The sequence below is a fragment of the Prionailurus bengalensis genome, chromosome E4 (genome assembly GCF_016509475.1).
Source record: "Prionailurus bengalensis isolate Pbe53 chromosome E4, Fcat_Pben_1.1_paternal_pri, whole genome shotgun sequence".
NCBI lineage: Eukaryota > Metazoa > Chordata > Mammalia > Carnivora > Felidae > Prionailurus > Prionailurus bengalensis.
This window is the reverse complement of record NC_057360.1, coordinates 36127029-36153933: the sequence shown is the minus strand read 5'-3', so window position 1 is coordinate 36153933 and position 26905 is coordinate 36127029. Positions and strand designations below refer to the sequence as shown.

Below are 26905 nucleotides of genomic sequence, written 5' to 3'. Positions count from 1 at the left end.
TGGATAGAAAAGATAATATGTTAAAAGCTTACAGTCAAAGAAATTATTAATATATAAACACTAACTGGATAAAAATAAATTTATGTGTATAAAACAAGGAGACACAAGGAAAATACACAGCACAATAAATATATTTCAAATGAAATATAAAAACAAAATTTAGCTATAGTTCATGTGCAAGAAATTACCCTAAAACATGATGATACAGAAAGGATGAAATGAAACAATAAAAACATCACTCTAGGAAAATTATAAACCAAAATAAAACTTATATACCTAACTTAATACCGACCATCCTTTATAGAAAAAAAATGTTACTAGGAGTAAAAAGGAATAATTTCAAGTGGGACAATTTACCAAACGGATACAATAGTCACAAACTCGTATGCACATAAAATAAAGCTTAGAAACCCAAAAGTAGATGAAATTACAAAGATAATTTTCTTTATTCTTTGCCAACCCATGTGAAAGATTTTTAGTTCAGTAATCTCATAAACTGATAGGTAAGGTATTTTAAAAATCTCTAATAATTAATATGATGTGTTACTGGTACGGGGGTAGACAAAAGACGAGTGGAACCAGAGAACTTAGAACCACGTATATATGCAGGAGTATAACGACAAGTCACTGGGAAAATAATGGACCATTCAATAAATTATAATCTCTCAGAAAAATGATTTTAGTTGCCAACCACAGAATCCTCTCTGTGTTAAATATAAAAGAATTTTATGAAAGAACTTTGGATAGCCCAGAGCCTCTCTTGAAAGTCAAACATCTTGGCTCTGAAGGGTGCAGCCAAGAAAAATGGCAGCCCTACCACAAGGATTTCTCTAAGGGAAACTCCGTTGCTACTGCATCTTGGCCTCAGTATTTTTCAGCACCAGATGCCAGAATTCCACTAACTTGCCTTTGAAGGAAAACAAACAGTTCTATCATCATGCTTGCCGAATATTGTTATGCCAAAGTCTACCGGGCAGAGCTGTCACTTCATCTGCCTACTTCAAAGTCCAAGTGTCATGCATGTCTATCTGATTGACGGAATGTAGGTCTCATACCTGTGTTCTAGCTATCAAGGAGTCTGACTTTTACCTTGAGAAGATAATACAAAATGGGAAATTGTGTAACTATAAAAACGGTTTTCAAAAATTGTTGAGTAGAAAAATCATGTATTTCTGTGCATGCCATCAACATGCACCGTTGTTCCATATGTAAACTTCAAAAATAAAACAATAGACTCCCACCTAATATAATAAAACTCTTCATCTTCAAAAAGAAAACACCAGGACCCTTTCTCCTCATATGCTCATTATTATAGATGTTAAATACAAAATGGAGACCAGACTTGGAAATTCCCTGACTGAGAAAACCACACAAGTGAAACTTAATTTAACTCATTCTGCAAAACAAGTGAAACTTAGGTTATTTCTTGTAAATGTCTCTGATAATCATACAAGACAATTAAGTCATCTTCCTAAATATCGTGCAAGATAATAATTTTTAACCAATCCCCTGCAATCTGGAAACCCCCATTGAAATAATCAGTCATTGTCAAGGTTAAACAACGTGCTCATTTTCTCTTTATAAGCCTTCCTGTAAGCCTTGAGATTCATATCAGTATTTAAATTTAAAAGCTTCCAGTCCATGAGCTTTCCTGTGTGTACCATAAACTCTTACTAAATACTATTTATTGATTTGGCACTTTTAATTTTTCTATTTCAGAATTTTTGACGCATCATTCTCCAACTCTAGGATCTCTGAATGTAGTAGTTATCTATTGTCATATAATAAACCACCTTCCAAACTTAGTAGCTTAAAACAACCAACATTTATTAACATGTAGTTTCTGTGTCAGTAATCTAGGCACAGTTTAACTGGAAATTTCTGTCTCAAGGTCCTTCATGTGGTCACAGTCATCCTGTTGGCTCGGGTTGCACTGCAGTCTCATCTGGAGGCTTAACAAGGGGACAATCTGCTTCCAAAGTCACCGGTGCAGTTTTGGACAGGTTAGTTCCTTGCATCTTTGGATTGAGGGCCTCAGTTCAGCACTGGCTGTTAGCCTTAGGCAACTCTTTGCCATAAGACCCCTCCATAGGGAAGATCACAATATGACAGCTGGCTTCCCTCAGAGCAAGCAAACAAGTGAACAAGAGTAAGCACGCCAGGTGGAAGCTACTGTTTTTTATAATCTAATATCAAAAGTGACATCCCATTACTTTTATATTATTTATAATAGGAACTAGGTTCAGCCATAGTCAAAGAGAAAGGGTTTCACAAGGGCATGAATACTATGGGTGGGGTAGGTGAGATCATTGTGGGCCATCTTAAGGATGTCTACTATACTGGGCATTTCTTTCCACATCTAGTCAAAATTTTATCCTGACATTTTATACCCTATGAAATAACTATAATATTAAACATCAATAACAGTCCCAATATAAGATTGGATAGCAATAAGAAAAACCAGAAACAATTTTGTATGGAGTAACATGATATGATTATAGCATTTAGTAGTGTATGGATTGTGTTGTCTTAATAACTATGGTGGGTAGGAGAAACAAATCCAAATGTAGAACAATTGTCCAATTCAGTTGGAATACATCACATCCCCTCCATGTTAAAAGTGGTATAATATAATCAACCTGCCACGAGATGCCTCGCTAGTTATGTATTTACCCAAGGGGAAATGCTCTCATTCTTGTCATTGTTCCTCTGTATGTCATATGTCTTTTTTTTTCCTCTGGCTGCCTTTAAGATTGTCTCTGTACCATTTATTTTGAGCAATTTGATTATGATGTGTTTTGGGGTAGTTTTCTTTATGCTTGGCATATGTTTTTGGTGTTTTGTTTTGTTTTTGTTTTTGCAAAGGAGAAGAAGGCTTGGGGTGCTTTGAAGGTTGTTTTTTTTGTTGTTGTTCTCTGTTTTGTTTTCCTTTGTTTGATTTGTGGGTTTGTAGATTTTATCCCCTTGGGAAGTTTGCCCGTTATTCCTTCAAATATCTTTTCTCCACATCCCCTTGTTCAAGGACTCCAGTTGCATGTATACTAGACCTCTTGAAGTTGTTCCACATCTCACTATTGCTCTGTTTTTAGGTGTATTTTTTTGCTTGTTTGTTTTACTTTGTTTTGTTTTTAATCCTCACTTCTCTGTGTAGTTTAAGTTTTGGATAGTCTCTATTGCTACGTGTTCATTTCGCCCATCTTTCCTTCAATGTCTAACTTCTCATTGATCCCATACAATGTACTTTTCATTTAGTATATTGTTGTTTTCATCTAAGTTTGATTTGAATCTTTTGTTTTATATCAACTGTGTGCCTATTAAACTTTTTAAAACATCTGTAATACAGTTATAATAATTGTTTTAATGTTCTTATCTGATAATTGTAATCTCTGTGTCAGTTTGTGATCACTTTTGACAGACTGATTTTTATCCTCATGTGGGTCTTATTTTCCTATTTCTTTGCATGCCTTTTCCATTTGATTATGAATTTTACATTCTTAGGTGCTGGTTATTTTTATATTCCTATAAATATTCTTAAAGTTTGTGCTGGGATGCAGCTAAGTTATTTGGAAATATTTGATCTCTTTCATATTTGCTTTTAAGATTTAAGTAACACAAGAGTAGGCTGAGTCTAGAGCTGGTTATTCACCAATACTGAGCAAGACCCTCTGTTTACTCTATCCAACGTCCTGTAAATCATGAGGTTATCTAGTCTGGCCAGTGGAAATAGGTACTGCTGTCAGCCCTCTGTGAGTGCTGGCCACTACAATCTCTAATCATGTCAGGTCATATCCTTTCCCAGGCCTTGGGTAGTTTCATCACATGTATGAGCTGATCAGCACTCAGCTTAATACTCAAAGGAAGTTTCTGCAGATCTCTGGTATTCTGTCTCTGTGCAGAAATCTCCTCCAGTACTCTGTACTGTGAATTCTTTGGATCTCCTCAAAATTCGACTTTGCCCTTCAAGTCAGTGATTTACTGAGCTCAACCCAGGTGCATCCTTCCTATGCTGTTACCTGGAAACTTTCTCAACATAGTAAACTCAGACAATTGTAAGGCTCACTTTGTTTCCCAGTCCTTGGGGATAACTGTCCTTCATTACCTAGTGGTCCACATCTTGAAAACCATCATTTCATATATTTTGTCAATTTTTTTTTATGCTTCAGACTGGAGAGTAATTCCAGTCCTTGTTATTCCATTTGCTCAAGGAAGTGGAAGTGTCCTTCAGAATATGACCTTTAAGTGCAATGGATTGCTTTTCATTTTTACCTAAATTTATATAGCTAAGAAGGAAGACAATTCCAGGGAGATAAATTGATTAGTTAGTTGTATTCCTTCTTCCTTCTTGAGAAGAATGATTCTTTCTTTTTCTTTTTCTTTCTTTTTCTTTTTTTTTCCAAGTAAGCCATAGGTAAACTGAGCATGAGTGAATGTTGCATTGTTACTACCTCCAACAGCTTTCTCCAATACTCTGTCCTTACGGTAAGAAGTCAGTGTACCCATTCTGCATTAGGGTCAGTGAGAATCCCCATCACAGGGTCCACTATAACCAGTTTTGCATGCTTAAAATGTTTTCCAAACTCTTCCACAGTTGATCTATTTAGATCTTCTTGCTTCAAGTGTCTAAATTAGTGAACTGAAAGTAAATCTATGTTGATGAGTTGATGGATTAATGTAGAATTTTCTTTTAATAAGTGAGCCTTCTGTATAGTCTTAACTAACAAAAGCAACAAACTCTGAGGAGAAATTTTAGGTACTGTGGTAGACTCTTTGGATTTCTTAGGCTAGTTACAGTAGCATGAAGGTATTCAGTAGTTCAAAGGGCTAGAACCACCTATGTTATGTCCTCCCAATTTAGGGTTTATCAAATTCAGTCTATTTATTATCAATTTATGCCTTTCTGCTTCTAAATAGAACTACTTTATATTTAATTATATTTTAATTATGTTTCTTAATTAATTCCTACTTATTTGGACTATATTCCAGAAATTCATTTTACCCCTCCTGTGACCTATAAATGTGTGAATACAATGCAACACTATGTGAATCTTTGGAATTCCAGAAGCACATAAATATTGCATAATAAACTAATCTACCAACCTAAGTTTACTTTGAGAATTCTCTGATATTTATGAATTTTTATTCATAAATGTCCAATGATCCATGAAGAAGACAATTAATAGAATTCAAAGTAGTGTTCCTTTACCCTTGAACCAGAAACAAAATGATCCAAATGTTTAAATAACCAAAGCAAATTTTAATTATTCCTGTTGACCATATGGCTTTGCTTGAAATTACAGATACAAACAATGTGTTTATAAAAATATAATGCAAAAAATGAGAACTGTGTCAGTAATTTCTTTTTTTAATTTTTTTAATGTTTTTATTTATTTTTGAGAATGAGAGAGACAGAACACAAGCAGAGGAGGGGCAGAGAGAGAGGGAGACACATAATCCAAAGCAGGTTCCAGGTCTGAGCTGTCAGACCAGACCCCAAAGCAAGACTCGAACTCACAAACTGTGAGATCATGATCTGAGCCGAAATCAGAGGCTTAACCTACTGAGCCATCCAGGTGCCCCAAGTGATTTCTTCTTAAAGCTGGATGGTGCATTAGGAGGTCATCCAAGATATCCAGTGGTCTTCAGGCACAAATAACCTGTGATAACACTGAAGATTAATTGTAACAAACAATGACTTTACAGTGCTGGCTAAGAAGTCCAAGAAGTACACATAGACCCAAGAAAACGTGTGTGTGTGGTGTGTGTGTGTGTGTGTGTGTGTAATATTCTCCTCTAACTCAGAAAATAAGCAAAACTAAATTGGTAAGAAAAATGATAATTTATTGAAAAAGTTTCAGTTCTATCTAGATGATTCTTCTCATTACTTAATCAGCATGTGTCTCTCCCCTGGCATAGGAGGAAATTTGGGGTGCCTGGGTGGCTCAGTTGGTTAAGCGTCTGATTCTTGGTTTCAGCTCAGGTGATGATCTCACAGTTCCTGGGTTTGAGCCCCACATCTAGTTCTGTACTGACTGTGTGGATCCTGCTTGGGATCCTCTCTCTGTCTCTCTCTCTCTGCCCCTCCCATGCATGCACACACTCTCTCTCTCTCTCTCTCTCTCTCTCTCTCAAAATAAATAAGTAAACTTAAAAAAAAAGAAAGAAAGAAAATGGGAGGAGCTCTGTCTCCTGAGTCACGCACCTGTGCTCCACCTCCGCACAGAATGTTTCACCACACCAAGGGCTACTTCTCATTTTGCTGTCAGTCACCACCTCGACTTCTAGACTGTGATCTCTCAGAAATCTCCTGTGCCCATCACATTGGCCTCAGCAGAGAGGCAAACTTGAGTCACACTGTATCTACGTAGAGCTCAAGTTCACCATTATTCACCATTCCACTCCCCAAGGCTATAAAAGTAATAAAATCTCACAGAAGTTTTGGAGAAACAGAGAGACTTTAAAATATAGTAATACAGATGAGTTAAAGTTGAGAATTTGACATTTTTGTCTAGTCCTTTGTATATCCCTCAGCGAGGAATGTTTCACTGGTGATTTTCTCTGGAGGTATCAACTTTTTGCCAAGTTGACCAATCTCTTCCCTCACCCACGGTCTCTTTATTTCCCACGGTCTCTTTATTTACTCTCTGACCCCCCAAATTCATGGTCATTTATTATTAAAAGTAATTTAGCTATCATTTTCTTGCACAATCTCCTTAGAAGCCATGCCCTTGGGGGACAAGGAGCTTTGCCTTTTCACTCCCTCCAAACAATTATCCCAACTACCATCTAGTAACTTCCTACTCCAGGGGGACTTCAGTGTGGATAGGAACAATCCTTCACAGTTTAATGACTACCTCACACTTCAATAGCCTTCATCTCCAACCTATTTCAATAACCAGCTCTCAAGACCACAATTTGTCACCATCCCTCAATCCCTGACATTTTTAGTCTCCTATGATAATCATTAACCTGCATCACAGTATGATTTGGAGGGCAGAATAGGTTTAAATTTTATTATATGTGAAAGCATTGAGACGGAGACATAGTGAGAACCACTGATTTTAGCAATGATCATTTCAAAAAGTTGTCAATGAGGAAAAGATTCCAACCAAGCAGCAGATCCTCTTGTTCTCTTTCTAAAACAATTATAGTATTATAATGAACACTTGATCTCTCAGCTTTTAAAAGACAAGTGCAACGATTGTAAGATTTTTATTTGTTTACTATGTGTCTCAGCCTTTTACATACTGGAAAAGAAGGGTTAACTCCTGTTTCTTTCATCTTTTCTCTAGAGTCAGGCATGCCTGAAGATTTGACCTTTAGTCTTGCAGCAGCAACTCAGGAATAGTTATAAATTACCCCTGTCAGATACAAGATAAATGAAAGGCCTGTGTACTGGACTAAGCACGAAACTCATTGTCAAGTTTGTTTAATGAGTGATTGGAAACTAATGAAATGGAGCTGCCCTGGAAAGTGGGGGTTAGTCACATAGACCTGAGGAGATTAGACTAAACAGTTATGTTCATATGGCTTGATATAAAAGCTGAAGGGACCTCAGCAACTTCCCTAAGCTGAAGTTGTTTGTATCCAGTCAACTTTGTTCCTCGTGACTACACACACCCAGTGTGCAGAATGATTGGGACATCCAAAGCTGTACTTAGGGATCATGAGACCACTGCTATGTTGTTGTTATTTGTGTCATGATGCTTGACCTGTAAACTTACTTAAAGATGACCAACCTTAGTGCTTGATGAAGCCTACTGTGAATCCTGAGTTTGACTGTCAATCTGAAATTAAGACCACAATTTTTGGTAAAGCAGAGAGGATGTCACATGTACATTATTTTATTTAATCCTCACAATACTCCAAAGAAGTTAGAAATATTCACCATTTCCATTTTGCAGATGATAAAATACAGAGTTTGAGTGAAAAGGGTCAGGGTCATATAGCTTACAATTGAAATGAACTATTTCTCATTTCTTACATATTTTCAAAACTGATTTCTCTCTAAGAAGCATATATTTTCAGCATCTTAGAAACAGAAAATATTTACTTAATATTTTTGTCAATAAATAGGTCCTTCTCTTAGCAGGAGCTCTGTGACTTAACATTTGTTAGAATCACCTATATTATTTTTAAATAAAATTTAGTATCAATAATATTCTATTTTATGATTATTAAAGATTTTTGCCTACTTTTTTTTCTACATCACATATATGTTATACCTGACATACAATTTGACATTCTGTATGGTTTTTTTTTCACTTATATTTTGGGGGAGACAAAATTTAACTTTTTTTGAGAAAGAGAGAGAGTGTGCACACATGTGCACGTGCAAACCAGAGAGGGGCGGAGAAGAAGGGAGACAAAGAGTCCCAAGCAGACTCTATGGCCAGTGTCAGCCCGTTGCCAGGGCTTCAGGACCTCAAGATCGTGACCTGAGCCAAAATCAAGAGTCAGACATGTAACCGACTGAGCCACACAGGCACCCCAAACGTTACCTTTTGAATAAGTTGTTGACATCCTTTCCCCCTTTCCTGGCCATCTAGAGTAAATTTGGTTTTATTTGCTCATCTCTCCTACTCCTCCCCCAACCTCTGTGACTCGTTTTATCCATTCCAGCTTTATTCCTGGGTTTTTCTGATGCAAAATTAATATAATGGGGAAAGAGAGAAATGAGATTTGAGAATCCAAGACAGGAGACTTTTATTGAGATTTTTTTCAAAGAGGAAGAAAAGGGAGGAAACTATGAGGCTTTTAGGAGGAAGGATATTTGGGAAGGCTGAGAGACTGGACCTGGGGAAGTGGGGAGAGATGGTGAGAACATAAACATGGAGAAAGAGGTTTTTTGAAGTTTTTTCTATGCATTATATTCTGTATTTCTATGTGTTTCTTAAGAGGCACCACAAAATATTTAAATTGCTTTAATTTTGGTTACTGGATTGTGTTTCTATCTTTGAAAGTGACCCTAGATACTGGAGCGTAAAGCAAAACAATTTATGTTTCAAATATTTTCTTAGTACAGATGCTGAAGTACAAATGTATCCATGTGTTTGATTGATTTCATTAGTACAATTAGGACAAATGCTGAAGTACAAATGTACCCGTATTTTTTTATTGATTTCGTTAAGGCTGTTTCTAATTTCTCAGTATATACAAATGTTATTTATGGCTAATTTGGCATGTTAATCTTTGTCCTCGTTTTCAGTTATTATTTTCCTAGTAGAGTTACTGAGTCATTAGGTATGTACATTCATATTTAAGGCTTTGATCCATAAGGTAAAAATTTTTTATAGACTTTCTCTCTAGACTTTTTCTGTTTCCTGTTCCTATCATAGTAAATAGTAAGTAGTCCACAGTAAATAGTCCATAGTATGGGCTCAGTGATAGTTATTAGCAAGTGAGAACTCAACTCTTCCTCTCCTAATTGGGTGTTTCCCTTGAACTTTGGAAGGGTATCTCCAACTGCCTCATGGACATCTTCACCTGAATGTCCCCCTTATATTTCAAAATCAAAATTTCAATTTCTAAGTATTCATCCTGCATCCTTTACTGCATTTACTATTTGAGATGATGTCATACCATGTAAGATTTAGAAGCCTAGAAATCATCATCCACTATACACCCTTTCCCTCTCACTCATTTCTTGTCAAATGCTAATCTGATTTGCCCCTAAATATTCTATGTCCATCCCTGTTTCTTCCTGTTTATTCTGGCCACAATGTTTCAGGTCCCCATCACTTTATACGAAGTCTTTCTACCTACAGCCTTGCCCCTAGTTAGTACATCCTCATTGTGGTCAAGGCTGAACATTCATTGCTTCTTTTTAAAGTCCTTCAGTGTCTTCCCATCATCTCCAGTGGCACTCCCCAGTATGTGTGCAGAGAGTAGGTTATAGGACTTCCAGGGCTGCAGGAGGCATCACATGGTCATCTTTGGTTGTCAACCATCCTGACAATGTGAGCAAGTGTGGCAGTCATGTATTATCCTTTCTCTGTGGGCCATGATGGGAAAACACCTGGACAACTCTAACAAGAGGATGACTTTTCATGATCACATTTAAAGCCTTTTCTTACATGGACCCCACCCATACCCCCTCATCTCACATCAATTCCCCACTGGTGCATTTTTCTGTTAATGGGTCCCAAATGCACTGTGCCTTGGTGGCTTCTTGCTTTTTCTTACCCATCACTCCCCTAGTCTCCTCACTTCTTCCCTCACACCACTCTTTGCCATACTTTGAGAATCAATAATCTTCCAACTCCTGTTTTGTTAAACTATGGATTAGCTATTCCTGGGGGGGACCCAGGAATAGCTGAATCATAACATTTGGACTTGGAACCCATAAAAAATCCACCACTTAAATCACCCCCATGTGTTTATTTTACACATTGTATAAAACATTACCGTACACAAAACCTCACTGATTGATGTAGTTTGCAGAATATAACTAATATGTGCCATAAAATAGCAAAATCAAATAGAGTTAAATAAAAACTTCATTAAAATATTTTCAAGAAAAAGAACAAGAAAGCTACTCTTCATTTAAAAAAATAAACAGCTATGTTGATGGTAGGGATTATAATTGACCCTAAGAATTAATGAGATGTATCTTTGTGATAACCTGTACTGTAAGCAATTCAAATTTTAGAGTAAAAAATGATTACATTTTAGATTACCTATTAGAGTAAATAAAAATGCCTTAGAGACAATGAGAAAGAAGGAAATCATGCCATTTGCAGCAACATGGATGGAACTGGAAGGTATTATACTGAGTGAAATAAGTCAGTCAGAGAAGGACAGATATCATATGTTTTCACTCACATGTGGAACTTGAGAAATTTAACAGACCATGGGGAAGGGAAGGGGAAAAAATAGTTACAAACAGAGAGGGAGGGAAGCAAACCATAAGAGACTCTTAAATACAGAGAACAAACTGAGGGTGGATGGGGTGGTGGGGGAGAGAGGAAAATGGGTGAAAGGCATTGATGGGTGTTGTATGCAAGCCAATCTGACAATAAGTTATACTTAAAAAACTGCCTTAGAGAAATGGGCCTGATAGCACACATGTCAGTATTGTATTTGGATTTTGTAAAGCCAGTTTATTCCTCAAGTTTATGGTTCCTTGAAATTCTATCATCATCTCACAACAAATTCCCTTTGAAGATATACAATATGTTGATATTTGAAATTATACTTGTAGCACATGCTCTGGTGATGAATTATGTGGAGAACAAAGGCAAAAGAAATGTAGAAAAAACATTAAATTTCCTTACAACTTACAGCCTATTGACAAGTCCTCGAGATAGGCAGGATGACCTTCCTTCAGGAACTCAACTTCCTCATTGTTAATATTTTGCTAAAGGCAAAAGACAACCTTAGCTTGACATTAGCTCAACCTCCAGGATCCTGTGAGTCTTCTTTAACATATAAAAATCCCTTTGGAAACTTCCTTTATCTCTATCCCCCAAGATATATGTTAGCAATCATCCTCTAAACACATGGCCCTCTGATACACATCTGAAGGGTCTCATGACTAAAGTTTTATGAGACAGCAGAAAATGTCCCTTCAAGGTCCTGGAACCTTGCTTCCAAATTCCTTAGAGACTTGCACTATCCCTAACCCCCTCCCAACTTGAAAGTATGTAATCAATCGCTCCTCACAAACCCAGTGCAGCTCTTTCTGTCCATGGGTTCTGTCCCCATGCTTTAATAAAACTGCTTTTTTTGCAAAGACATCTCAAGAATTCTTTCTTGACTATTCATTCCCAGACCCCAACATTTTACATCAATGGATACACGATATATAATTTTTATTTAATACCTTTTTAAAAAAATTTTAATGTTTATTTATTTGAGAGAGAGAGACAAAGTGTGAGCAGGGGAGGGGCAGAGAGAGAGAGAGAGAGAGAGAGAGAGACAGAATCTGAAGCAAGCTCCAGGCTCTGGGCTGTCAGCACAGAGCCTGATGTGGGGCTTGAACCCATATTTGCATTAATGTTTTCCTTCACAAAGCCAAAAGTCTGGATGCAGAGCTCTCATGCTATATCTATATAAAGGCTATGTAATTCTGGGGGGACCAAAATTTTTAAATTGCCCAATGTTTAAAAGGTCTCATGAATAGTGGAATCAGTATTTCCAAATTCTGACTGTGTGATGTGGTATATTGAAAAGTACATTAAACAAACAAACAAACAAAATAGATGTTTGAGTGAGCTATTCAGCTAGTGGCTTTACTTTTCCTCTCTAAGCCTTAGATTTCTATGCAAAATGGAATAATTGTCTTTTTTGCAAGCTCTTTTGCAAGTATTAAATGAGATAAACTGTGTAAACTACTCAGTGTAAGGCCTGACAAAGAGAAGACCGGTAACTAAGTTTAGTTGTACCTGACATCCAAGGAAAGTAGGATTCATAGAATCCTGTGATTTAAAAATAAGTAAGATTCTAGAGATTTATTCGATCCAAACACAAGCAATAGGACAATAAACGGGTAGGACTTAATGGGTTCCTTCTGCTTTTGACACTGAGTCCCTCAATACGGACACATTTGCATCTCTTTTTCTTTTTCTTCCAAGCCTAGAGAAACAGCAAGTTCATGCAAACTTGCCTTAGTTGGAGGGCTTAGTTCAACACCTCAAGTGGTCCCAGCAGCTAGTTAGCTGGCTCCTGCCGCTGAGCAGAAAATTAAATAGCGCATACATGCCCTGGTTTCAGTGCTCCATAGAGGGTTGCATAAAGGGAGCCAGAAGACAAAATAAGTTAGATATAATGAGGCTAGTTAGGAGAAGAAAATTTCTACTTATTCCTGCAATTATTTAGGTTAACAAACAGGGAAAATAATTCTTTAATTATTTTACAATTATCTTAGGAGAAAATGTAGAGATATAGTCCGTAATGTAATAGGCAGATTGCAGCAGCTTCTCATAAGGCTTTTCATCCATAAAGTATTAATTAAACATGAAGGCCCCTGCTGAGGTAGCCCAATGCCTTAGCAAGCCTCCAGAAGCAAACCAAAACCTACATCTGTAACGCCTCAAAGTTAAGAAATCAAAACCTGGGTGGCTCAGTCGCTTAAGCACCGATTTCAGTTTAGGTCACGATCTCGCAGTTCATGAGTTCAAGCCCCACATCCTGCTCTCTGCTGTCAGCATGGAGCCTGCTTTGGATTCTCTGTCTCCCTCTTTCTCGGACTGTTCCACCATGTTCTCTCTCTCTCTTTGTCTCTCAAAAATAAATAAACCTTAAAAAAAAGAGAAATCAAAACCTGAGGACCACCAATCACAGTCAACTGGGTTTTCCCAAATAAAGGCAACAGCTTAAAGTATTAGCCAATCAAACAATTTCCTTACTTTGCTTCCACCTGCTGTCTATAAAAGTCCTTCCCCTAGCTCTTGTCAGGGAAATGCTCCTGTTTCCCATTTGGCACGGCCTGGTTCAAATGGATTTTCCTAAAATAAAATTTTTATTTGTCTCAGTTCTTCTTTTAACAAGACTTCTTATAATAGTGTGTTTGTTGCAGTTTTTGGGCATTGATACCTAAAATGTAAAGCCTTGCATTTTTATTTCTCTTCTCTTTTGCTACCCAACCTCTGGTAGAGATGTGTGATTTTGTGATATGCCTTCGTCCATAGTTCCCAGCACATAGCTCCTAAAACTCTTGTAATTTCCCAAGAGGCATCAGAGCATTGTTTTTACAATATTTGGGTTTTTGTCCTTGGTTCCCGAAATCGTTTCAAAGCAATAAAGTTGAAAGGAGTGGCTTGTTAAATCATAGTAAGCCCTCTAAACACACCAGTGGTTGTTAAGTAGGTGATTTTTGGAAAACCCCTAGATAACCACAGGATGGGGGCTGGTTGCCTGGGGAACCAACTGTGTAATTAGGTGGTTGGAACTTTCAGCCCCATCACCTGATCCCTGGGGAAGGGAAAAGAACTGGAGGTTGATTTAATCAGCAATGGTCAATGATTTAATTGTTGTGACTATACAATGAAGCCTCAATAAACCCTAACTGGAGGAGTTTGGAGAGCTTCCGGGTTACTAAACACGTGGAGGTTCCTGGAGAGGGCGCAAAACCTCTGCATCCTTTTCCACCTTCCATGTCTTGCCCTAGGCCTCTCTTCCATCTGTGCCAGAGTTGTATCCTTGTAGAGTAAATCACAATCTGGTAAGTAAACTGTTTTGTTTTTGGGTTTTTTTTCCTGAGTTCCGTAAGCCACTCTAGCAAATTACCAAACCTGAGAAAGTAGACGTGGGAACTTCTGATTCATAGCCAGTCTGTCAGAAGCACAAGTGACAACTGAACTTCCAATTGGTGTGTGAAGTGGGGGTGGGGGGGGGGGTGGGCTTGGGAGACGGAGACCTTAACCTGTGCAGTTGGCACCGATCACAGGTACATAGTATCAGAATTGAACTGAATTATGGGACGCCCAGCTGGTATCCACAGAGAATCGGAGAATCACTTGGTGAGGGAAAACACACACAATTTGTGGACAGAAGGGTTGAAGTATTGGGTGTGAGTAAAGTAGTGAGTACAGGGAGAAACAGCTTTTCCTTTCAAGGTTCTAGTGATAAATCAAGATGAAGACACATAGGAATTTAAAACATACAAACTGGGTGTGCCATTCCCCAAATTTGAATTGAAATTAACATCAAACCATAATTTTACTAGGGCCAATTATTTCAGAGCAAGCTGGATTGTATTCCCTTTCAGAAAACATTTCTTTATATCACAAGACTAGTTTGACCTTTTGACCTAAATTTTCTATCTCTACATCTGGAAAGAATGCCCAGATCAATGCTTAGACATCTGACAATATCTCAAAGTGTGATTATTCTCTTAGACCACAATGTGTACCTTTATACCTCTGTCCACTCCACTGTAGTATGGATATTCTTGGAGAATAAAGGTCTTTTCTATAGTCAATACCTAACTCATATTTAATTGCTTAAAAAAAATATTTGTTGAAATGTTTGTCAATGTCATTTAAATCGTATGATTCATTATTCATTCACTTTAAATAATCACCCCAATGGTTATTTAAATAAAGTTGTTTAGAAATATCTTCCTGCAGCCACTGGGTGGCTCAGTTGGTTGAGTGCCTGACTCAGTTTCGCTCCGTTCATGATTTCATGGTTCATGAGCTTGAGCCCAGCATCAGGCTCTGCACTGACAGTGTGGAGCTTGCTTAGGATTCTCTCTCCTCTTTCTCTACCTCACCCCTACTCACATGCACATGTTCTCTCTCTTTCTCTCAAAATAAATAAATTAATTAAAAATATATGTATTTAAAAAAAAAGAAAAGAAATATCTTCCTGGAAGTTGGAAACAAGAGAAAAATGAAGTAGACTATATTATTTGCTTCAAATATTTTCTGCCATAATACATCCCTGGTCCAATGACATCAGGCTTAGCCACACAACCTGCTTTGGACAGTGAAATGTGAGCCAAAGTGACGTAAGCCACCTACAAGCTAAAGATTTGAGAGACTGAAATGGTTCTACCATTGCTGTTTTCCCTCTGCCATGAAAACGCCATTTTCTGGAAAGGAATTTCCCCTTCCACTTGTGTGCCCAGATGAAAAAGACACATGAGCTTGCAATCAAACTGTACTGTGGAAACAAAATATAAATCTTTTTTGTTGTAAACCACTGAACTGTTGGGTCTGTTTGTTACTGTAGTGTAACCTAGCGAAAGCTAGTTCATAGGGGATGAGATTACTAAAAATACTCTTCTAAAACTCTAAGATTCAACCATTTAAAATTATCATGGAATCATCAAATGTAGATCTCAAAGAAAACTTGGTCATTATATAACCTAACCCCCCTCACTTTACAAATGAGCAATTAGAGACCTGTCGGCCTCAATGATGCATTCATGGACAGGCAACTAACTGTTGGACCAGGGCCTGAATCTGAATGTTCTGACCCTCCTTATTTAAAAATTGATGCTGACTGTAAATAATTACCCTTCAACTACATTTACGAGGAAGGATAACTAAAATTATAGAGATAGATGAAATCACAATGATTCGTTTACTGTGTGAAAAAGTTATTGCCGCTAACTCACAGTTGATTTTTCCAACAATGATACTTGATTTGCTAAGAACTATTTTCATTCTTTCTCCTTGTGCTCAACACTACAAATCTGAGGCCAGCTGACCAGGCCATTACTTGTTGAATAGACTTGGTCTCTGTGTGACGCAGACTGACCCGTACTGAGACTGAACCATAAACGCAACCTCATTAGCCGCCTGCTCTCACCAATTTGCCTAAAGTAGACTTATTTTAAAGGGTCACAGAATTTTGAATTTAGAGAAAAGAATTATTCAATAGGAATTATCAGGACAATTATGTAAAGTACCAAAAAGACTCCAGTGAGATTAACCTAGGTTACATAGGAGCAATTCCTGCCTCTACAGAAATTAGTTACAAGAGTGGGATAGCAGTTGAAACTGTAAACATGTTTAATTTGGAAAAGCTTTAAAGGTGAAATGGATACTTAGTTATCTAGGAATAATTAAAAAAAAAATAAAAAGCTTCTAACTTGTAACGTTTGCCAAAATCCCTGTGATGCGATTACTTCCGCCATTACTCATTGCCGGCTAGAGTGGTTTAGTGGAGGACTTGCAAAATCCTAAACGTTTGTTTACCTTGTGGCTATTGTGAGCTAGGGTGAGTAATAGAACCTGAAAGACCTGAGTTTAAATCTTTGTTTATCACCTCATAACTGTGTTTTAAATATTTCACATAAGCTTTCTTGGCCTTCAGTGTCCTAATTGGCTTAATAATAACTTGCTGTGTAGGGTCACTGTAAGAACAGAGGCAGATAATAAACTGCTGACACCTCTCCTGGTACTTTGCTCTATTTTGCTTAATCCACTCCAGCGGTGTTGAACACTTTGCAATAGCTCAGACACTATAGGCACATTCCTGCCTCAGGACCTTTGTACTTGGCTGTTTCTTTGCCAAAATATTATTCACCTACATATCCTTATGGCTTGCCTGCTCTCTGTCTCTCATCCTTTGCCTTTCTCCAAAGCACTTACCGCTAGCTCACAAGGACACATTGTGCTTGTTTATTTGGTTTTCGTCTCTCTTATTCCATTAAAATATGAACTTTACAACAGCATGGATTTTGGTCTCTTTGTTGACTACTGCATCCTCAGAGCCTAAAACAGTATCAACCATATAGACTTAAAAATATTTGTTGAATAAATGAAGTCATTGGATTAAAAAAAAACCTTTTCATATTTATTAATTATCCTATCTTGAGGCTAGGGACAACTAATCTTACCTTGATTTCCCTCTAGAACCAGTAAACTTGCTGTTGCACCCAGCCAAAACCATTCAGTTCTAGTCATGCCCATTCCTACCACAGTGTCCTTTCTCATTCTGTGCCCCTTTTATTGTTATTATTGGCTTGAATTTTCCATTTAATAGAGAACAAAGGAAAAGCTAGGGAGTATATGAAAACCTACCTAACACATTGCTGTAAAACTTTGGAGAAGTTGCTTCATTTTATTAAACTGGGAAAGAAATTCTAGAAGATTGATTTAAAAGCATTAACATTGTCAACAAATAGGATCTAGGGGCACCTGGGTGGCTCTGTCGGTTAAACGTCTGGCTCTTGGTTTCGGCTCAGGTAATGGTCTCACAGTTTTGTGGGTTTGAGCCTTGTGTCGGGCTCTGCACTGACAGTGTGAAGTCTGTTTGGGATTCTCTCTCTCCCCCTCTCTCTCTCTGCTCCTCCCCCACTTGCACTGTCTCTGTCTCAAAATAAATAAACTTAAAAACAATAGGATCTAGAGCTAGATGACTGAGTTGCTTTCCTTCTCTAATTTCACTGTTATGCAAAAACATAAGAGGAAAATAAAGAAAGGCATGTTCGTAAACACAACAAATAATGCGTGCAGAGTAATGTAATGTATAACCAGTGTTTTAAACCAATAATGGTAATATTTTGGTGCCCCAAATAACAAATACAGTTTCTGAAAGAGAAGCAGGTAAAGTAACAAACATTTATTTAGGTAAAAGAGCTAGGCTATTTGTCTCAAGAAAATATGGAAACACATTTATGCCCAATCCTAGTGCCACTCTCTATATTAGTCAGACTCTAACTTAATTTCATAGGGCAAATCCATGTAGGAGAAAATTTCTTTTTTTTTTCTTTTTTTAAACTGTTTATGAGAGAGAGCGAGAGAGAGAGAGAGAGAGACAGAGTGCAAGCAGGGGAGGGGCAGAGAGAGAGGGAGACACAGAATCTGAAGCAGGCTCCAGGCTTTGAACCATCAGCACAGAGCCTGACTCGGGGATTGAAATCACGAACTGTGAGATCTTGACCTGAGCCGGTCAGAGGCTTAACTGACTGAGCCACCCAGGCGCCCCCTGTGGGAGAAAATTTCTGAGCACTCAATTCAAACCAAAAAGTTGACCATGTAGAAGGTGGGGATAGTGTCAAGAAAGATGAAAAAAAGAGCAAAATATGACCATACTGTATTGACCACTTGCCATATTTTAAAAATCCTTTTATAACTCAATTCACATATATGAAGTTACTTTCACCCAATAAAAGTGGAATTAATCAAGCAAGTTCATCATATATCAGAGTTTTACTCATAGTAGATACTATGGGATGAATTGTGTCTCCTGAGAAGGTATGTTGAAGCCCTAACTCCTAGGACCTCTAGTTGTGACTTTATTTGTAAATAAGGTCTTTGTAGATATAATCAAGGTTATATTATTAGGATGGGTCCTGATCCAATATGACTGATGCCATTATAAGAAGAATAAAAGAGATACATATAGACAAAGGGAGAACAGCAAGTACTTAGAGATTGGAGTGATCAGCTGTAAAACCAAGGGATGCCGAGGACTAAAGACCACCACCAGATGCTAGGAAGAGGCAAGGAAGGATTTTACACAAGAGCCTGGGAGGGAGCATGGCCCTGCTGACACCTTGATTTCAGACTTCTGGCCTCCAAAACCATGAGAAAATACATTTCTGTTGGTTAAGCCACCGGGCTTATGGTACTTTGCTACAGCTGCCCAAGGAAATGAATACCCTAGCCCAAAACTGGAAGAACCCAAGATAACTTTCACTAGGTGGCTGAATAAACAAACTGGTACATCTATACAATGATAAAAAAAAAAAAAAAGAAATGAGTCGAGTCACAAAAAGACATGCAGGACCTTAACTGAATATTGCAACTTGAAAGAAGCTAGTCTGAGTTTATGATTCCAGTTATATGGCATCCTGTAAAAGACAAAACTACAGACAATAAAATAATCAGTAGTTGCCTGGGGGTTGGGGCAGGAAGGAAGGGTCAAAAAAAGTAAAGCACGGGGAAGTTTTAGAGTAGTAAAACTATTTGTATAACACTGTAATGAATTGTCAAAACCTACAGAACTTAAGAGCACAATGGGAGAACCTTATTGCATGCAAATTTTAGAAATCATTTGGAAGGTCAGGGGATTCCAGGAAGGAATGTAGAGTGTGACACAACAATCTAGCTGCACTACAAATGTATGAAACAATCACACAGAAGGAGGTGAGGGAAAGGGCGCTGACGTAAGTAGCATTGGAAACAAGTAGAGTGTTAAGATTAAAGACAAAACGAAATGTACATTAAGTACTGTACTCAAATTGATAGTTATTTCTACAGGATTGTGGGTTAAGAATCTGATGCTGCTATATACTTTATATACTTCTTAAACTGTATTTCCTGAATTTAAGTAAATGGATGGCAGATGGTAGAAACCAAATTTCTCACTGTTAGAGTGGGAATTTACAGATAAGCAAGGTGAGGAAGCTAGAATAATCCATGTGATAATAAAGTTAGAGGCATTAGTATTAACTCGTATCTAACTTATTATGTACCAATGTACATAAAAGTATATTTATAAATTGTATATAAATATATATGCAAATGTGTATATATGTGTATACATCTGTACACATGTGTTAATATATACACATTTACTTCTATGCTCTGCCAGCTAAGGTGGTCTAAACAAATGATACCCCAGTGGCAACAAGCATACCTTACATTTAGGTCTTGGTTTGTATTGTCATTCTCTAGTACAAAGGAACCAGGGCCTGTTGGAATAAGGGCTTAGGCTAGGGCTGCCACAGGAAACATATAAGATAAGTCTGGAACATCCTGTAGAGCCAGAAAAGTAAGGTAGTTTTCCAAAAGCACGTCATATGGACAGAGCTTAAGTTAAAAGAGGACAGGAACCGATGGAAAGAACTCTGAGTGGACAAAGCTGGGACATTTCAATAACAAAGTAGTATCAGATTATAGCCCAGAATATGTAGTTAATAACCATGAGACCATGCTGATATCAATAAATCTTTGAGGGGCACTTGGGTGGCTCAGTCAGTTGAGTGTCCGACTTTTGGTTTCAGCTCAGGTCGTGATCTCACGGTTTGTGAGTTCAAGTCCCGTGTTGGAATTCACACTGGTGGTGGCATAGAACCTGCTTGGGATTCTCTCTCTCTCCTTCTTTCTCCGCCCATCCCCTGCTCTCTCTCTCAAAATAAATAAATTTAAAAATAAATATTTGAATAAATGTTTGGATAAATAAATGGAGAAAAAGAATCAAATCTCCCATGCAAAGGAATCCCAAATAATTTATGTCGATATTCTGCCCTCCAAGATGGGGAGCAGAATTCCCCACTCATTAGGTGTGGACTCTGCATAGTGATGTCCTTCCTAAGAGTACGGACAAATACCACCTCCCAGGTGATGAAGGTCAATATCGACAGTCAGAAATCATGTTGATTGTACATATCCTTGATATGATGTAATGAGAATGATGCTTTAACTCTGTGGTCTTCCTGTCAATGACCAATAATTCCAGTCTTACCATGAGAAAAATATCAAGTAAATTCCAATACTGGAGGATCCTATAAAATACCTAATGCCTTAAGAATTGTCAAGGTCATCAGAAATAAGTAAGGCCCAAGGAACTGCCGCTGCCTGGAGGAACCTAAGGATACAGGACAACTAAATGAAACTAGTATTTTGGATGGGATACCAGAATAAAAACAAAAGATATCAGATAAAATCTAAGGAAATCTGAATCAACCATGGACTTTAGTTAATAATATGAATACTGGTTTATTAATTGCTGCAAATCAACCATACAGAAGTAAGAAGTTAAGGAGAGTTTGGGAAACTAGGTGTGGGATACAGGGGACCCCTCTGTATCATTCCTTCAATATTTCTGTGAACTTAAAATTATCCTAAAATAATAGAATCAAAAAAAATAATAAAGTCTATTATAAAAAGTTAAACAATGTAAGAATTTTATTTTATTTTATTTTATTTTTTTTAAATTTTTTTTTCAACGTTTATTTATTTTTGGGGGGACAGAGAGAGACAGAGCATGAACGGGGGAGGGGCAGAGAGAGAGGGAGACACAGAATCGGAAACAGGCTCCAGGCTCTGAGCCATCAGCCCAGAGCCCGACGCGGGGCTCGAACTCATGGACCGCGAGATCGTGACCTGGCTGAAGTCGGACGCTTAACCGACTGCGCCATCCAGGCGCCCCACAATGTAAGAATTTTAAAAACCAGGCAAAAGTGTCACGAAAACAGAAGCTATTCAACTCTTATAGCAAATGTTATAAAAATTCCATCATTAACTTATTTATTTAATGACTATTCCATGAGTGACTACCCTGAGTTAACTCAGTTGCCTCCCACTGATTTAGGATATACAGTTTGCAAAACACCCATGATTCCTAGAGTCATGTATTACAATCTGATAACTAAAAAAGAAATAAATCAACACAAAAATGATCATTCCAAACTTTGATACCATACAAGATAAATACAAACTTCAATGTAAGAACAGATCACAAAGCTTAAGCGAGTATGAGCAAAGATGGTGTGAATGGGGAAGAGTTACATTCTTAATTTCATTTTCTAAAAGGAGAAAATTGGGCTTCTTGGATTTCCTATAAATTAGCAGTGAAATTTAAAGGAGACCTAAGAACTGGGGCACCTGGGTGGCTCAGTCAGTTGGGTGCCGACTTCAGCTCAGGTCATGATCTCCCGGTTCCTGAGCCCATGAATTCCAGCCCCAGATCGGGCTCTGTGCTGACAGCTCAGGGCCTGGAGCCTGCTTCAAGTTCTGTGTCTCCCTCTCTCTCTGCACCTCCCCCACTCATACTCTGTCTCTCTCTCTCAAAAATAAATACACATTTTTAAAAAATAAAGGAGGACTAAGAACTGATTTTTCTTGTCCACTAGAATTTCAAAATATGATATTGTAATACCATTAATAATTTTTGAAAATCACCAAAAATGAACAAAGAATGCAATTCTCCCCCAAAATATGATTCCCCTAGAAGCTAAAATTAATTCTGCTATATTATTTAGGGAACAGTGAGTAATCTTCATGAAGTAGTGACTATTTTATTATAAGCTGACAAGATAATAAGTTTATGAAGAAGAAGATATATCTTTTTCTCTAATAATTATGTAGGCAATTTATAACATGTTGTTGCAAAGCTGTTAACTAGCACAGTGAATACCAAACTTTTAAATGTCTCTACACGTGCAGAATTTAAAAAAGAGTAGGCAATTACTCCCTAATGAATAATACCAACCTCTGACCTCAAGTATTTCATGATAATGACATTAAGATTGGATAAATCAGACCATATCTTTATAGATTCTATTTGTTCTTTATACTTGAGATAGATTGAAAGGAAAATATTCTTTAAAATAACTCTATTCAGAGGTGCCTGGGTGGCTTAGTCAGTTAAGCGTCTAGCTGCAGCTCATGTCTGATCTTGCAGTTCATGAGTTCTAGCCCCGCGACGGGCTCTGTGCTGACAGCTCAGTTTTGGATTCTGTCTTCCTCTCTCTCTGCTCCTCCCCACTCACGCTCTGTCTTTCTCTCCTTCAAAAATAAATAAACATTAAAATAACTCTATTCAAATTCAGTTACTTAATAATTGCTGAGGGCTTCTAGAAGACTGGATAGCACCCCCAAAGTCATTGAAGTTATTTAAATAGCTTTAATAATAGTTCTGTCAAACCACATTTTATTTACATTCTTGACCGCGCTTTGAAGTTGGGTTAAAACAATTACTTTTAAATTAATCTAAATGTGGCATTTGCATAGGAAATATTCAGTTTGCCTCAAAATATATAAAAGATTAGTGAAATATTGCTACAAATGACTTTTCTGATTCATAGTTGCTTCATTGTAGTAGTTTCTTTAAAGCCCTTCATAACAGATTCAAATATCAAGGTTGCACAGAGAATTATTACAAGGTGCTCTCATTATTTAAAGCAACCCCCAATAATGGACTATAGAAAAGTCTCCCTCCAATAAAATTCTCTCTTGACACATCAGAAGCAAAAAATAATAGCTCTTTGTAAATTATTATAATTCGTTTGATTCCATACATGAGAACCAGTTTTGCAAATTGTGGAACATATAAGAAAACAACCGGGAGAATAATAGGAAATTCATTGCAACTCCATGTATAGGGGAATATCTACATGCTCAGGAAGAGGAGGTGAATGTCACTTCAGGAACCCTGCACTAATACTCTTCATGTCCCACTTGCTCCTCAAGAAGGAGATAAAGAGCATTGGACACTGGACAAACAATATAAATGACATGCCCCTGGTAGGCAAGCAAGGTACCACTTTTATAAAAATACATATATATATATAATATAACATATTATATTAGATATATAATATAATATAATATAATATAATATAATATAATATATGTGTGTATATATATGTATATGTATACATATATATATAGTTTGGAGCCAAAGGTGACTCTTTTCCCTCAAACTCAAGAAAATATATTTCAAAATTCAAAAGGAGGAATCATTGATTCATTCAACAAATATGCACCTAATAACTAAGATTTTCTGTGTGTTTATTATATCGGGAGTGTTAAGCCTCTTCCACATTATCCTTTCAAGGGAATCCCTAAATTTAAGCTAAGAGCACAGAAGGCAGAGCCAGACCATTGGATTCTAGTCCAATGTTCTCCATTCACTAGCACTCGCCTTGGGCAAGTGAATAAACTTGAATGTGCCTCAGGTGCTTCAGCTATGAAAAGGAATCAATGACAAATTCTACTTGATAGCTAGGTTAAGTATGTTAAGTGGGAATAATTCTTGGCTTATATTGCTTACCTTCTCTCCTAAAGAATCCCTTTGAGGAGAGAGAGATGTTTATATTTTTACAATTTTAAGGATTCCTAGCATCATGATGTTCTCAGTAAAGTTTTCAAGAAATATTTATTGGGTCGTGCAGAACTGGTGAACACCTGGATTCGAAATAAGGAGCTTGATCAATTACAGGCTCCTAGGATCCACCCAGACATACTAAATGTCTGGGGCTGTTCTCGAGACTGCATCTTCAACAAACATTTCAGCTCTCTGATGTGCACCAAAGGCTGAGATATACTGATATAGCCATCTGAGGCTTGCTCTCTTATTCTATAAAATGTGGATGATTATAATAGTATCTATTTGTATAGTTGTAAGAAATAAATGGAATATAGCACATATAAAATGCCAGCACATTAGACACTTCTAATAGAAGGTAGTGTTTTGTTCATTTGGCTGAAACATTTTCAAGAGTACCAAGAGATGCTATAAAATGTACTGTAAACTCACTTCACCTCGCATTTTATGTCTTATTTCTTTTGCTCCCTTTCTTCTCCCACCTGTACATCTCACCATACCATTTCTCTTCCTCACTTCCTATTGTATGGAGCCCATTTGAAGTTTCAAGAAGGATGAATAACTATTTAAATAACAACTCTTTTCAACAAATACATTGCCAAAAAACAAAAACAAAAACAATCCGTGTGTGTGTGTGTGTGTGTGTGTGTGTGTGCGCCCGCACGTGTGTGCTGTGTATTGCAATCAGGTAAATTTCACTGTTTATTTATTTAAAGTTTGACTTGAATTTTCTGTAATTACCCTCAGCTATCTACCTATAGAATCTACTCCTACTTTCACCCAACCTCTCATATATGCTCAGATGGAAACAGTGTAAGTAACAATCTCACGGGCGCAACTACGGAAGGTGACCCAGATTACACAACGCTGGGCATTAATGCCAAGTCGTCTTGTTCAGTGGCAGCTGCTCTATGCTTTGCCTTATTGATATTCAGATTCAACAGACACAAATCACACAGCCCTTTTGACAAGCACACACTCTGCCTGTCTTCATTTGAAATGTATTCAATAGCTACTGTCCTCCATAAACACACAGCTGAGGCCATTCAGTCTCCTTTGACTTGCCATACTGTGTTACATCTGACAAGATTACCCCAGAAACATTACGTCTGTTTTTATTTGGGGAATGTCTGTGGAATATAATATCTTCATTTATAGAACAGAACCACACACAATAGAAAGGAAGCCCATTTCTCTCTGGCAAGAGATGCTTTGAACCATTATCCTTTGGGAAAAATTGAGATGATCCCCTTGATTAGGAGAGCAAATGTGTCAATACAAAGTTCTTTAAAAGTGAACATAAATACAGAGTATCGGGAATGAACTGCAATATAGCTTATGATGAACTTCGTTTTAAAGTATACAATCATAAAGTGCCAAATCTATTTTGTAAAAGGTGTAACCACAGCAAAATATCTTCTTTGCTGTGTAACCATTTCAGCCCCCTGCTCGCCACCACTCAAAGGGTTAACTCAAAGGGTTAAAAAAGAACATTTTCTGTATCTAGTTATTAGAAATCATAGAATCGGAATATTACTCACACTGGTACCAATGACTTGTTTAACACAGGACACCTGCTTACGTCAAATTCTTTGTGCTTCTTTTTTAAGTGTTGTATTCTGTAGAACATGCAACATTAACAACTATTTGCTAGAGACATTTAAGAGTCAGGAAAAGTGCCAAAAGTTTGATAAATGGAAAAGTCTTACTTCTTATGTAGGTGAGCAGTGAGAAACTGAGGTAGAAGATGAGCAGGTAGTTAATTTTCTTAAGTGCCATGGTCTTATTAAGAGGACATGCTCTGATGTGTTGCTGGTGATCTGTCCGAGTCCGCTGGTGACCCCTGTTTGACTCAGAAAGGAGCGGGTGCCCCAGAGTCTCCTGATGCCATCCCTGCCTCTGCCTCTCTTACAGCTACTTCCCGGGAAACACAGGGACTTCAATTCAAAAAGCTGTTGTGCTTCTAAGCATCTTACACTGGAGGATGGGGTGAGATTTCAAACCTGGTGCAGATTTTTTTCATGCTGGACTGGATTCATCTACCCCCTCAGGTCTTTTCTCATGGTTTTCTTCCATTGTTTTTGTTTTGGAAGATTGCTTTAGACCATTCTAGAGTATAGTTTGATAGATATACAGATGATAGATGACAGACACATGTAAAAATTATTTTTCTTCTCATTTTCTTTCTTTTTAAATAATGATATCATACTGTGTATATCATCACGCAGCTTGCTTTTCTCACTCAGCAATATGTCTCAGATGTTTTGACACATTATAAAATCTATTTAGTTCACACTTTTTAATGTCATGTGGCATTCCATAGTATGGATGTACCAAACCATAGTTGTTGTTTTTTCTTAACATATATTGTACCACAGCTTATTTATCCTTTTACGGGCATCAGTGATGTTTCCAATTTTCTTCATACAAATAATAGTTCAATAAGAATCATTTTACACACTTGCTTGTACAAATGCAGAAGAGTTTAAAAAAAAGAATTTCTCTAGAGTAAATGCCAAAAAAGTAGAAATTGGTGGTTTTACATTATGTTCATTTTTTAGTTTAGCAGATACTTCACAAAATTTCAACTCTTCTCAGCTGTGTGTGCAGGAAGCTATTTCTCCATACTTCCCTCAACATTTGGTAATAGCAAAGGGCAAAAGATATGTCTAAA

General features: G+C 37.3%; 1 protein-coding gene across 1 annotated transcript in view; it reads right to left on the bottom strand.

Annotated features, from left to right (window-relative positions):
- CRB1 (crumbs cell polarity complex component 1) overlaps positions 1 to 26175 on the bottom strand; it is a 209282-nt gene extending 183107 nt beyond the window's left edge. The window contains exon 1 of the mRNA XM_043567910.1: positions 25941 to 26175. Within this exon, the coding sequence (XP_043423845.1) occupies positions 25941 to 26010 (70 nt within the window). The 5' untranslated portion in view covers positions 26011 to 26175. The remainder of the gene's footprint in view (positions 1 to 25940) is intronic.
- Between the last annotated feature and the right edge of the window lie 730 nt (positions 26176 to 26905).